Source organism: Neltuma alba, unplaced genomic scaffold (genome assembly GCF_004799145.2).
Source record: "Neltuma alba isolate B1F8T4 unplaced genomic scaffold, ASM479914v2 tig00011251_pilon, whole genome shotgun sequence".
Lineage (NCBI taxonomy): Eukaryota > Viridiplantae > Streptophyta > Magnoliopsida > Fabales > Fabaceae > Neltuma > Neltuma alba.
The window spans coordinates 242,192-255,806 of NW_021635967.1; the positions used below are offsets into that span (position 1 = coordinate 242,192).

At 36.0% G+C, this 13,615-nt stretch overlaps 2 protein-coding genes and 1 pseudogene across 5 annotated transcripts; all 3 read right to left on the reverse strand.

Moving 5' to 3' along the window:
• Positions 1-1,582: 1,582 nt before the first annotated feature.
• Positions 1,583-3,872, reverse strand: LOC114763043 ((R,S)-reticuline 7-O-methyltransferase-like; annotated as a pseudogene).
• Positions 3,873-7,038: 3,166 nt separating this feature from the next.
• On the reverse strand, positions 7,039-10,240 carry LOC114763064 (ELMO domain-containing protein A-like). 4 transcript variants are annotated; one of them, XM_028952665.1, is made up of 10 exons: positions 10,199-10,240; positions 9,537-9,639; positions 9,052-9,122; positions 8,696-8,764; positions 8,423-8,538; positions 8,052-8,106; positions 7,818-7,938; positions 7,677-7,724; positions 7,501-7,595; positions 7,039-7,271 (listed from the first exon to the last, which is right to left on the reverse strand). In XM_028952665.1, the coding sequence occupies exons 5-10, from the start codon at positions 8,458-8,460 to the stop codon at positions 7,164-7,166; spliced, it is 465 nt and encodes a 154-aa protein (XP_028808498.1). In that variant the 5' UTR covers positions 8,461-8,538; positions 8,696-8,764; positions 9,052-9,122; positions 9,537-9,639; positions 10,199-10,240; the 3' UTR covers positions 7,039-7,163. The 4 variants fall into 4 exon arrangements, with proteins under 4 accessions (XP_028808498.1, XP_028808496.1, XP_028808497.1 ...); XM_028952663.1 differs by having other exon boundaries at positions 9,052-9,155; XM_028952664.1 differs by lacking the exon at positions 10,199-10,240 and adding an exon at positions 10,065-10,105 and having other exon boundaries at positions 9,052-9,155.
• A 2,149-nt stretch (positions 10,241-12,389) lies between these two features.
• Positions 12,390-13,008, reverse strand: LOC114763059 (protein EPIDERMAL PATTERNING FACTOR 1). Its single transcript, XM_028952659.1, has 2 exons — positions 12,921-13,008; positions 12,390-12,828 (listed from the first exon to the last, which is right to left on the reverse strand). Exons 1-2 carry the CDS (start codon positions 13,006-13,008, stop codon positions 12,587-12,589), a joined length of 330 nt encoding a protein of 109 aa, XP_028808492.1. The 3' UTR covers positions 12,390-12,586.
• Positions 13,009-13,615: the final 607 nt, after the last annotated feature.

Genomic DNA, 13,615 nt, shown 5'->3' on the forward strand with positions numbered 1-13,615 from the left:
TAACTTAACTTCTTTTTTTAATCTTCTCAAGTTAGTCAACTGAATTTTATAATTAGGACCGGAGGTAGTATAATCTAAAAAGAAGAATACCTTTAATTGTGAACTTACTCCTTTTCATTTTGATTTTCCCCCCATTGTGTTGTTTTCTTCAATATGAACTCACAGGTGATTGGTTCGTGATGCTGCCCATAGTCCACTCGTCTCTGGTTTTAATTTCCGGGTGACCGTACAATGTAAAATGAAGAAAGTGATGGATGCTTGATATTGACTTTATGTCCACAGTGAAAGGCAAATTAAGATAACAATTGGTAGAATGCAAGAGCAGTACATAATTGGGGGAATCTGTAATAATTGATGTCATCATGCCGATTCCAGAAGCTAATAATGGAAGGGTTCGGTAATGAAGTGACTTTTGCACTCGTCTTTTTATCAATCAAGTGGCATGGTGACATTCTTGAGCTGATGATCACAATTGTCAAACTAGTTGAATTTAGGGAATTGCTAAGGTCGGAAATTGTAAATCTAATAATAAAATGACATAATTAATGCGTATCCGATGACATATATAAATTAGGCGCGTGTTATAAATGTCTAATTTCGTAGAGTTTTAATTACATATACGGGCTTTTGCAATGAAAGATTGTTTGGTATATTTGACCAGTCAACAAAAAATAAATAATATAAATAGACATGTAAAAATGTTAAATATGAGTTTTTGCTGAAAATTGTATTAACGTGACAGATCAACTTCAGTATAATGAACCAAAAGTCAAAGCTATACGCGGCTCTATGCCTGCGACATATAGGTGAAATAAAAAAAATTAAAATAAAAGTAGTACACAATTAAATGATTTTTTCATAAAAAAGTTATATTACTATTTATAAACAATATTAGGAATATAATTTAAAGAAGATTAATCCTCTATATGTAGGAATCTTTCTTTAACCCTCCCAGAAATCCAGCAAGTACTTTGCGCCAAATAAAAATAATCTTTTTGCCATCTCTTTAGTTAAAAAGTTGATTACTTACCATCAAAGCTGTCATAATTTCAGAACGTTGCTTTAATTCTTAACATCTTTAATTTTTTTCCCCTTTTGTTTTTTTGTGGTGAATGTGCAGAAAATACAGAGAAATTAAGAGAGATTACATAAAAATTCACGTAGGAAGAATCAATGGCTAGCCAGTAATATAGTAGAACATCAAATGATGCTGTTTCATCTTCATCACAAGTGCAGAACCCACTATTAATACCATTTTATAAGTACTTAAAAAGGACTGAAAATTGAAAATCCAATAATGTTTTATGGCTGCTATAACTTGATAAAATTATCTCCTGGCTGTCGGGGGAAAAAAGGTAATATGAAAATTATCAGGAAAGTTGAAGTGCTTCTTTCGAGTCTCAGTCTCACCTAGAGAGAATTATAGGTAAATGGGGTGGACCTAACAATAACCACCTCGAGAAGGATCGGTGACATTTTGCAGGCAGTCTAGGCACCTTCTCTTGATATCTATAGTTAGCTGGGCTGGGCCCACTATATCTATAGGCCCAGTGCATGAAACACAACCCAAGATTGATCTCTCTTTTGTAGCTAGAAAATATCTGTTTGATCAGCCACACTAATGTTACATTTATGGTCCATATTGCACGCCCATATATGCTCAGTCTCAAAGTTTTATAAACGTAATTGGTCGTTATACATAAATATTAAATACTAAAGTTTCACACAGGAAGCAACAAGGGGGAAATGATGCATAACAGTGATGGTATAATATAGGACAAACAAGAGTGAAACTTGGAATGGCCTGGTAAATGGATCTCAGAACGGGGAAGCCTCAATGATGGATAAGAAAGAGGGTGTTTGGATGATTCGATAACGAGGGAAGCCAGCTCGGTGCAATAGATCCTTCCACTCCAATTCGGTCCTCTCTTTTCCACCTGAAGAATGAGCAATCATCAACAAATCGATGACCAGCCCTGTCTCGTCGAACAAGTCCCTTCCTTCTGGTTTCAGAACAAACTCTGCAATTATCACCTTCCCTCTCACTTCTTCTATTGCCTTCTTGCAGTTCTTCAGTATCTTTATGCAATCTTCGTCGCTCCAATCGTGCAGTATCCACTGCGTTATATTCGTAAATCCAATCAGTTTGGAACATATGATCTGTGTTAACTTATGGGGATGATAGTGACATGCTTCCTATCCTAACTTCCAAGGGGGCATAATTCTCCCGCCAATTTTATTCAGTGAACCAGATTCCTCTTTCACTACCTAATTCTATTGACTCTATATCACATCCCTGATTTCTCTCTCCCGTGTGATATGCTAGTTTGCTTCTTTAACGCCAATGAAATTTTAAAATGAATAAATTATATTTTTCGTCAACATCTTTCCCTAATTTTACATGTTATCGTTGACTGCTACATCACTAAGGACTCAGAATGCCGACCGAAAAAGAAACAGACAAGAAGAACAGGTTGATGTGTTGCATCACAGCGTGCACAAAGGCTAACAGTAAACAAATGGATTTCGTTAAAATATTGATGTAGGCTTTAACATCATTGATATATCGTTATCAGAGACTAATATATAATCCTCAGTGAAGAATTCAGATGTATGATCGATCTCTTGTGCGTGTGTGGTTTTAATTAGTTGACTCATACAGTTTATGAGAAATCAACATTTTATAATGACCTAATACTCCTTCGGGCCTTAATATAGAATCCAATTCTTGAGTTGATTTTGGTTCTAAATATAAGATCCATTTCTCATATTTATCAATTTTTTCTAAATTACCCCTATGAATACTCCTTCAACCATAATCAAGTAAAAGAGAGAGATGGGGTATTAAGAAAGATGATTATGGTGTTTTAGGAAAAATATGCCACTTTTCTTAAAATTAACTAACTTACCTAACTTCCTTAATTTAATCAAATTAATTAAATAGATCTTGCATTAAAGACCGGAAGAGTATATTAGAAATAAATAACCTAGCCTATGGATGGATATGCGGGAACAGATTCATAATTTTTTTTTTGGAGATTAAAATTAATATGTAATTCAGATATGTATCAAATTGTTGGCTCTAATTACCTTCATGAAGACAGCATCGGCAGGAGGGATGGAGTGGAACATGTCTCCTCCGACATGGGTGACTCCGTCGTGTTCAGGTGCGGTGGCGATCACATGAGGCAGATCGAAGTTGATGCACTTTATGTGCGGATATGCTTTCACTATCTCCGACGCCGTCCCTCCGATGTTCCCTCCCACATCCACCAAAGATCCGATGCTCTCGAAGCCTTCCTTGTACGCCGATACGACCGCCCTCATCGCCATCCTCGCCGTACACGCCATCCCATCATTGAACAGCTTGTTGAACTCTGGGCTCTCCGATGCTAACTCCCAGATCTCCCGGCCATGGGCCTTCTTGAACGCCGGGCCACCTTCTCTGACGCAATGACTCAGGTAGTGCCAGGGAGCCATAAGGGCGGGATGGTTCTGCATGAGAAGCGCGGGAGCGAGGTTCAAGTCAGAGTCACTCAGGAGCCACCGAGAAGAGTGGGTGAGGCCATAGAGGGTGTCTCCGCTGTCGGAGGGTGGTGGGCAGTGAAGATGTTGCGGCGGACGAGGAGCCTCATGACTCGGGCGAGGGAGGTAGGGTCGGGAGAAGGAGCGTCGGCGAGAGAGGCGGTGATCTGGGACAGGGAGATAGGTCCGCCGTGACGGTGTATAATGTCGGGAATGCGGAGTTCCACGGCGGATTTGAGGGCCATGGAATCTACAAAACTGAACATGCAGCTCCAAACAAGAGCTTGACCTTGTAATGCCAGGGACTCCTCTCCATTAGCATATTCTCCCATCTCTCTCTCCCTCTGTGTGTGAGATTGATAGTGCTGGTATGAATCAGAGAGGCAGCCGCCTCCTTATAAAGCTTACACCTACTGAGAAATTAAACTCCCGAGTGACATTCAAACAAGTTTAGTTAATTTCAAAGATATCTTCTCTAGTCATCTAATATACTCCTCCGATCTTTATTATAAGACCCAATTTAACTTTTTATTTGGTTCTAATTATAAGACCCAATTCATTTTGTCTCTTATATTTATGCATTTTTTTCCAAGACAATCCTTCTAATAATGATAGTTTTAGCCAATATACTTAATTAGCAAGGATATTTTAGGAATGACAACACTTATTTATTATAAATAACCAACTTAACTTACTTCCTTAATCTCTTCAAATAAGTCAATTGGGTCTTATAATTAGAACCGGAGGAGTATATAATAGTGACAGGTATTGCTTTGCACCCACCCCAAATTAACACCATTGGGATGTGAGCCGAGTGGCGCCTTATTTATGATGTTCCTTTGTCGTAGTATTAATTTCAAACGTTAAACTGCAAATCTACCCTTTAAACATCTTTTCTACGCATATCTAACATTATAAAGTTTTCATGAATAGTACAATTATTTTCGTTAACGTAGGTCAGTGTGGTGTTTCTAGATAAACTTAACGGTCAACCGCTAGATTTAACGATTATGACATTTTTCATCCATTTCAAAACATTCATGCGCATCCTAACTCTAATTTTAATTACTTCTCGGGTCCTAAATATATCTCTTTTGTAGTATAATTTATATTATAAAAAATCTTATACTTAAGATCTGGAAAATACTTCCTTAAGCCTCTTTTTAAAAAGTGTTTGGATATAAACTAAACTATGTTTTAAAAGTGCTTTTACGGTTTAGACATTCCCAAACACCTCCTGGTACATGTTTATCTTAACTTTACATAACCACACATTAGCTAGTGCGTGGCTAGGCCCCACCCACAAGTGGGGTTTGGTTCTCTTGAGAATATTCGTACAGTGGGTGTTAATAGCCCACGCTTAAGTACCACTCAAGCATGTTAGGTTTTTTCCCCATTTGGTATTTCCCTGAATAAAACATCAAACACGTGTCATTAATTTACTATAATTTTTTAAATTTGGCATAGATGTTTAAGATTATAGAATGGTTTAATATTTTAATCCCTTACAAATTAACAATGTCACAGTTCGATATAAAAATGATAATGTCAAAGTCATTCACCGAAAAAGACACAAGGAAAAAGAAAAGCACCTATCCTTTAAGCTAGCTCGGCTGTTGATAAATGTAGTTTATGTAACTTAATACACCTAATATACCTAACATAATTAACAATAATTTAAATCTATGGTGATTCCCCACTTATTATCTAAAAGTGATGGATGAGGATAAGATGAGTTAATAAAATCTAACCTTAACTTAGCTTGAAAATATTAAAATCTAAACCGTTAAAATATGTTAATCTTATAATTAAAAAAAAAGATAATGGAAGAAGATGGGAAGCGAAGAAAAGAAATCCCCTTCTCGATTCATTGATGCATTGAGTAAGAAAAAAAATTTGTTAATATACATAATTATTATGAAATCGATAATACAACATTGACTATCTGATCCATGGAGACCTAGTCATCCATGGAACATAGCATTGAAAATGGGGGAGTAATTGCCAATTACAACGTATCAAAATTTGACTTGTCTTATGACATTTTTAGGGTGAGGCGAGCACGTAATGCCCAGATTCATGATGCATATCATACCATATGATATATAGTAATATATTTTTAGTTGTTAATCATTTATTTACCATGTTTAACATAAAGATAATTAAGAATGAGATTGAAAGAATACTTTATTCAAATATTTCGAGAGCTTTTTATTTAAAGACTTTTAAGCAAACTCAGGGATTTGAGCCAGCGAGATTATGAAATGTTTGTCTCGTAGCTCTATTATTATACCTTGTGTTAAAATATATTACTCCTCCGGTCCTTATTATAAGACCCAATTTGACTTTTTATTTGGTCCTAATTATAAGACCCAATCCATTTTGTCTCTTATATTTATACATTTTTTTCCAAGATAATCCTTCTAATAATGATAGTTTTAGCCAATATACTTAATTAGTAAGGATATTTTAGGAATGACAACACTTATTTATTATAAATAACCAACTTAACTTACTTCCTTAATCTCCTCAAATAAGTCAGTTGGGTCTTATAATTAGGACCGGAGGAGTAGTGGGGATCATATAGTTATATTGATAGATAAAACAAAATAAAAGGAAAAAACTAATAATAGTCTATAGTTCATGCAAGATTTCACAAGCAAGTGACCGAAGAATGAAGAAATTATGAGATTATGACTATTGATTTGTCAACAACTAAAGGCAGGGAAATAATTAGATCAATACAGTTGTCGTGGGTTTCTTAATTCCCATCTATTTGTGTCTAGTAACTCTGTATGTCAAACCAGTTGAAAACAATGGGTAAAGGTGAGAGATATACAGTCAATAATCTAACTATTCTAATATACGAAAAGTAGAGCTCTGCGCGTAATTGACGTGACTTTGACTAATGTTAACAAATATATATTCCCTTGATATTAGTTATTTTTAGTGTATTTAACATTTTAAAATATTTTTTCAGTAACACCTAATGTCTAACAAGTTGAATTTGCAGTATTTTTTTCAGTAGCACATAGTATTTTAAACTAATTTTAAGATATTGTGTCATTACTAGAAAAATAATACTAAATACTGGATGCATTAAAAATTAATTTAGGATACCGGGTGACACTAAAAAAATAGTTTAGAATGCATCTCGTTAGATATTAGGTATGACTGAAAAATATTTTTGGATGTTAGATGCAGTTAGAATTATTTTAGAATACTAACCGCTACTAAAAAAATGCTTCACCGCAATGTTGGTTTGAAAAAAAGTGTGATCAGCCTCCATCTTCACACCCAAAATTTAACTACAATATGAATAGTACAGTTGACTCTTCATATTTTCTGTACAACATAACAGATCCATATTAATTTCCAAAGGATAATAGAAACCCCTCCCCTATGCAAGACGTATCTCAGTTTGACAGATTAACCCCATCATCATTAGCTCATTTACCAAATATAAGCTGTGCATGAAAGGAACTTTAAAAAGAAAATGACAGATACAACTCCTTTTCCCTGCACTTCAGTTCAGTGTACATATTATTATCTGGCTGTCTACAATACTTACAATATTCTCCCATTTCCAAGTCTTGAACATGTTGCCTCAAGGCAGGAACAGAGGGAGAAGAGTAGAGCTATTGCCAATGGTACAAGAGATTGTAAGAGGGAAGATCATTCATTCTGTGCAGGTCTTCCAAGCATAACTCTTTCTCCAATTGCATCCTTGTCGCTTGTAAAACATCCTGAACCCATTGAGTAAAATGCCTTGAATTCCAAATCAAAAAATTGAAAAGTCCCACATACCAGAGTCTCTTTCTGCTTCACATCACTCATTAAATAGACTTAATTTCAAAGTGGAATTAGTATTAAAGTTTTCTTTTTCACAATTTCAAAGGTTTGCTTCAATATGTTTTTTCAGTTGTTTTTTCGCAACAGATATGCGGGAAACAGAGAAAGAGATGTTAGTATTACATTGAAGTTCATGTAGGAGGCATGCATAGCCAGCCATTGAGCATCCATCATCTCAAAAGCTATACAGTATAGAACATCGAATGCTTCTTCATCTTCTGCAATACCAAGTATTGATATAATGGTTGGTCCAATATAAAGAGGCATTCCACAATAACTGTGACAAGCATCACCATTACCTTCTAATAATTTGACAAAATTAATTCCTGGAAGACAACGAGGTTTCACTGCAAGGAAAAAAGGTAGATTAACTCCTAATAACTGTCAAGATCTAAGTTGCTAATAATGGAAAATTTCATGTGTCAAAATTTGTCACAAACCAGAGCATAAATCCAGCATCTGTATCAGCATAAATGATACATTAATCCCAGCAACAGCAAAGGGGTACTCCCATGTTGCTCTATGTCCATCCTGCTTGAACAACAACCTATGAAAAGATGCCTTCGTTTTGAAGTCACAGAATTAGTACAGACTCTTCTTCTTGACAGCAGTAGATATCAAAAAACTAAAATGCAATAAGAAAAGCACAAAGCAGAAGATCTAGGAATGCATACCGGGTATGTCCTTGCAAAAAACAGCAGGTTTTCAAGTGAAATAAAGCCACATCCCCTGAGGTATGCAAGTTATGAGACAGAATACCTTTGAATAGCAAAATATTGAGGTAATGAACATGTGCTTTCAAATCATTGTAATCGGACATTATCAAGATCTCAATATTAATGCATTTGAAGCCCAGAAAAGATATGAAATCAGACTAAATATCAATGCTTCTAACACTTGGTCATATCGTTATGTACTCATTTGTACATATAAAAAGGATCCCAGCCACTTTATTCAGATGATATAATCTTATTAACATTAATGGATAAACCATTTTCTCAGGGTAAAAACTGGTTTACTCCATTTCAGTATTCATAAGGAATACCTAAAGTCAGTTGATGGATTAGGACCTTGCCATCCCATATCTTTCCATTGGTCAGATATCAATCCCTTCAGAGCAACATCAGGAAAGGCGCACTGCCACAATGCTCTCAGAGCTTCCTGTTGAAAGTTAATGATGGTTAATCATAGCTCAAAAGTTTCAACTTACAGTTTAATAAAATGAAAGAAATCATTAGACATTTTATAAGTTGAAGTGTAATCGTGTCTGCCAAGGATTTTATAAAAAGAAAGTTGGCATTGCGTAAAATGCAAGTACTTGATGATCAAGGCGAGTCTCATCAAAAGGCACTTGCAGCCGTTCTTGAAGCTTTTGAAGCCTTTGTTCCTAGCAACAAAACTAAAACATTGTCAGTTCAATGATTTTGTTATGACAAAAAAAGTCATACTAGGAACACAATTGTAAATCTAGCTTCTAACTAAGCTTTAAAATAAGCTGCTCCAATCATGTAATGTGTCATGAATTATCCATTGCCAGACACGTGTGAAAATTAATATCATGATTCACGACAAAAATTACTGTTTTGTATACATTCATAATATTTTCATGATCCGATCCTACAATTAGATACAATGTGAAAATAGAAACCGACAACTTTATCTTTGCTTTTTCACCTGAAGAGGAGTCAAAGGATAGTCAACAAACTTGTGATGACGTTTAGTGCTTGAGCGATGAAAGAATCCTCCTATCCATGATCGCGATCCAACCATAGCGTTAGCTACTTCCAGCAACATGTGGATCAGTAATAAAAGAAAAGAAGAATCTATGATAAGGATTTGGAATGTTAACATTTAGTTTTTTGAGTTTGTCGGCGGTTGTTAGGAGATTTTGACAGAGTAAGGGTCACTTTGAAACCAAATTGTTCTGTGCTCTGTATGTAAAAAAACAGAGGATAGAAGAAGTGGCCTAGAAAACTGTGTTAAGGATGTAGGAATAACTGAATTTTTCATGGATCAAAGGGTAATCTACTGAAGCAGCAATTAATAAACTCTCATGATGACTGGCATGTAATATCGATTGGGTCAACTTTTAATGAATTGATAAGAGAAATGGAATGTAGAAAGATAGTAGCAATAGATCAAGGGATAAATCTACTTACTAAGACATTGGGCCAAATGAGATATTAGGTGAGTAGAATTGTGCGGCCATTCCAATTCTTCATCTTCCTTTCTTTGTCTCCAATAAGGCTCATCCTCATCAACCTGCATTTAAATTTTCAGAGCATCTATGGTAAAGTGCATTGAAATAACCAGAATATGAACAGTCCATGAATCTGCCAAAAGCTCGAATCTATTGAGAAATTTCATGCAATTAGTTGAAACCTTCTCACTGTGCTTAAAAATGCCTTGTCGAGAATGCAAATTTTTTTTTTTTTTTGGGGGCGAGGGGTTTTCAATTTTTGCATTGGCAAGAAGAAATGTAATATCTTTCCTTTACAGTAAGGAGAGAAAATAGTCAGAAAAAGGAGTACTAAATTTCTGTTTCGAAGGATGTAAAAGGAAAAATATTTCGTTGATGGGCACAAAACGCATTGCACATCAGTAAAACAGGCACATTCTGAAGAAAACCAGCCTCTTCACTAATCTTCTAAACTATCAGAGTTTCTATAAAAGAAAATGGGATTTACTTTGTGAAGAGAGGAGCAAGAAGGAAAACATCGTTTGCGCTTCCTCAATCTCATGAGGGAAACAAAATCGAGCAGAAGAATGGCTCATTTTCTTTTATAAACCAAAAGCAAAAGTTGGAAAAAAAGACAAAAACCTTTTGAAGAAATGGGAGACATATGATTGCACACCCAACCAACCCATGCTTCCCTCCTATAATTCAACCTCCCATCATTCCGAGCTATTATTTTGTTTGTACGCTGATTTTCTCTGTACCCATAACTAGAGAGAGAGAGAGAGAGAGAGAGAGAGAGAGAGAGAGAGATGAAAGTGGTAACATAACATTGAAGGGCATCCTAGAACAAGAAGTGATGAAGGGTGAATAAATAAAGGCTAAAAAAATTAAGAACGTAATTAAAGGTCACATTTTGCTGTAAAGAAGGGTTATGAAAAGTGGAGAAGGTGGGGTGGGTGTCGCTGCTCTGCCTAACATTGCTATCTTCTTTTCAAGACGGCACCTTTACATACAAGACAAAAGTTATCTCCCACCTCCTAGCGAACGTGTAGATACAATAATGAGCCAGAAAAGGGAGGAAATTAAAAAGAAAGAAAGGAATGGAACTAATTAGCTATGGTGTCTTCTTCCTCTTCTTCTTCCCGAAGTCAGAATTGGATGTGGTATCCGACGAGACATGTCTCTGGCAGTGTGTAGGTGCTGGATCGAGGTCTGAAAAAGACCCCACAAGAAGGCAGTGGTGGAACCAGAAAGAGGACAGAGCAATAAGGAAGAGAAAATTATTAAATATAATTACAAGTGTTATGTAATATTGTATTAGACCAGTACAACGCTGCAGATTTCTTAGAGAAGAAGGCCCTTTTTGCTCATAATGGCTCTCATGTTGTTTCTCAAGCGCCTTCTGAGCTAGCTGATATTCTTAGAAAGGATTGTCTCAGTTGTACTAGGCATAGTGCAGCCCTGTAATTTGTTTATATATGTTTGGGGGTGTTTGGCAAAACCAAAATCTAGGTTTCAGAATCACTTTTCCGCAAAACGAAGTAACCTCCTCCACATATTTACTTCCTAATCCGTAAAAACACTTCTAAAATTATAGTTTGGTTTCTATCCAAACACCCCATTTGTCTGTGCCGTAGTTGTTTGTCATTGTAGCTGAACTGTGGAGAGCAAATAGATGGCACAGTGAAGAGATGGACTTCGATTCAGACTCTCTAAGTCTTATCGATATGATTTGACACAATCAATTATCAAACTAATTAATAATGACTCCAAGAACTATGCAATTGAATGTTGCGTGATAAGAGGGCATCATGCAAATAATGCTCATCCGAAAGAGGCTTTTGATCCAATTGATTATAACATAAATGAGTTGCCTTTGATGCTAATTAGGATTATGAATTTTTGCTGGGTCATGTAATGGCACATAGCTTTAACGCATGGCCAAGTGGATAATCCACTTTCAAAGGATAAACTGGCCAATTGATCACTTGCGAGGACGGCGAAAAAGGTAGTCAGATTTTTCTGTGAAAGAGGTAATAAATAGTAAAAGATTTGGGGTCCCGGCCCCTCTCATTAAAGGAGATGGAAAGGAAAATTTAGGTATCAGCAAAGTCAACTTAATAGTTAATATTAGTAAATTTGGTTGTCTGTATCGGGCAAATGGGGTTTTGCAGGATCCTGTGTGGGCAGATGCAGATAGATTACATAGACACCTCTGCTTTTATTTTATTTTTAAAGCTCTGGGCCCTCAATCCCTCTGAGTCCCTCAGGCACGGTACATACCAAATATGCCGCCCAGGTGCAGATTCCTTGTTGAGTACGGCATATCCAATAATGTGGATATAAAATATAATTTTTCTTTTTCCTTTTTGGTCTGCCATCTGCGTTTTCAAGTTGTTTTACATTATCATATAATGAACACATATAATTTTTATATGTTAATTTCCAAACCATAGATGTTATAAATTTGTTTATTAATAAATATAATAGAAAATTACCGTTTTTGGATTATTTGATTATTATGATCTTATGTATGATATGTATCATATTTTTATCAAAAAATTGGAAGCGTAAAACGTAATAATGACACAAATATAATAACAGTGTGATAAATTAGATGTTTTGATGTATGCCTTCATTCTTTCCTTCCCCTTCTGGAATACTCTTCCAGTCTTACATATAAGACTCATTTTATAGTATAAATTACATTGCAAAGTAAGTCTTATATTTAGAATCAGAGAAGTAATATCAAACTAACCTTAAATGTTGTCATGTTTAATAAAAAAATTAAACGATGGTTTTTGCCCCAAAAAACATAGAAAGGAAGCAGGGATGGAAGAAAAACTGAATCATTCAAGTATCTCAGTATCTCTTCCCTATAGTTGATTAACACTAAGAACTCAGTATCAAACAAAATGGGGGCATCACAAGTTGCGTGGATACAAAATATGTTTCTGAACAAGAACACGTTGACATATATAGATATATCCTTACTAAGGACAAAGTTCATATATATGGACTTGTATAACTCTAGGGGACAGGGTAGGACTTGTCATGACACATGCACTTGTAAGCCATGGGACAGGTCTCAGCCTCTTGAAGGGAGGCACAAACGAAGCTGACCATAACGAGTCTGCAGGGCGAACAGGAACCGCACGCATGAGAACAATCCGGCAACCTCGACCCTGCTACCTCTTCCACTGTCTCTCCTCTCAACCTCTTCATCATCTTTGTGTCTGATAATAATCCTCTCCCTGCTTGTTCTTCATCTTCTGTAATGAATAAAAACCGCCGCACATAATCAACATAACCCCACCTAACTCATTCTACATATACAGGAGATGAATTCAAATGGAATACTTACGACGAGAATACTCCGAACTGGGGATGTGCCTTGCAGAGATGAGTAATGGAACATAGAGAAGAAGAAGAAAAACTGTAGCGATCTTCATTATATACTTGGAGCTCTCTTACGATCCGTTTACTGAAACACTACTGGTGGGTGTTTTTGTTGAGACTTTGATTAAGCACAGTAGATAAGCTGAGACGATGTATTTATAGGAGCGGAAAAGGGAGTGATGGTTCTTCGTTCACAGGCAAAGTGAGGAGGTCACATGAAAGAGGGTTTGGTCATCTATGTCTAGACCAAGTCACAGGAGTGAAGGTGGTTTTGTGCCGTGGAAGAAGCTAAGAATTAAAAGAGAAAAGTGTTGAGAGTGCTTCTTTTTCGTGAGTACTCACCCAGCTTGGTTATGGAGCATGGAATGCATAAATGCAGAGAGGGCTTGCTCTTTGTTTTCCTGCTCATAAATGGATCATAAATAGCTTCCAATGTTCTGACGTGACCGCCATTAATAAACGCTTTTCTTTCTTTTTTTCTTCCTGCGGTGCGTGCTTTGTTTGGATAACTAAAATGATGGCGCATGTTAACTAAAATTATCAAGTACTTGATGCTTTTCCTGGCTCCAAATGTGAAACTTTACTGTTCTATAATTATAAGTGATAACCTGGTGTTATTATTGATTTTATTTCAAGTGTTATGAATTTATGACTTTTGCT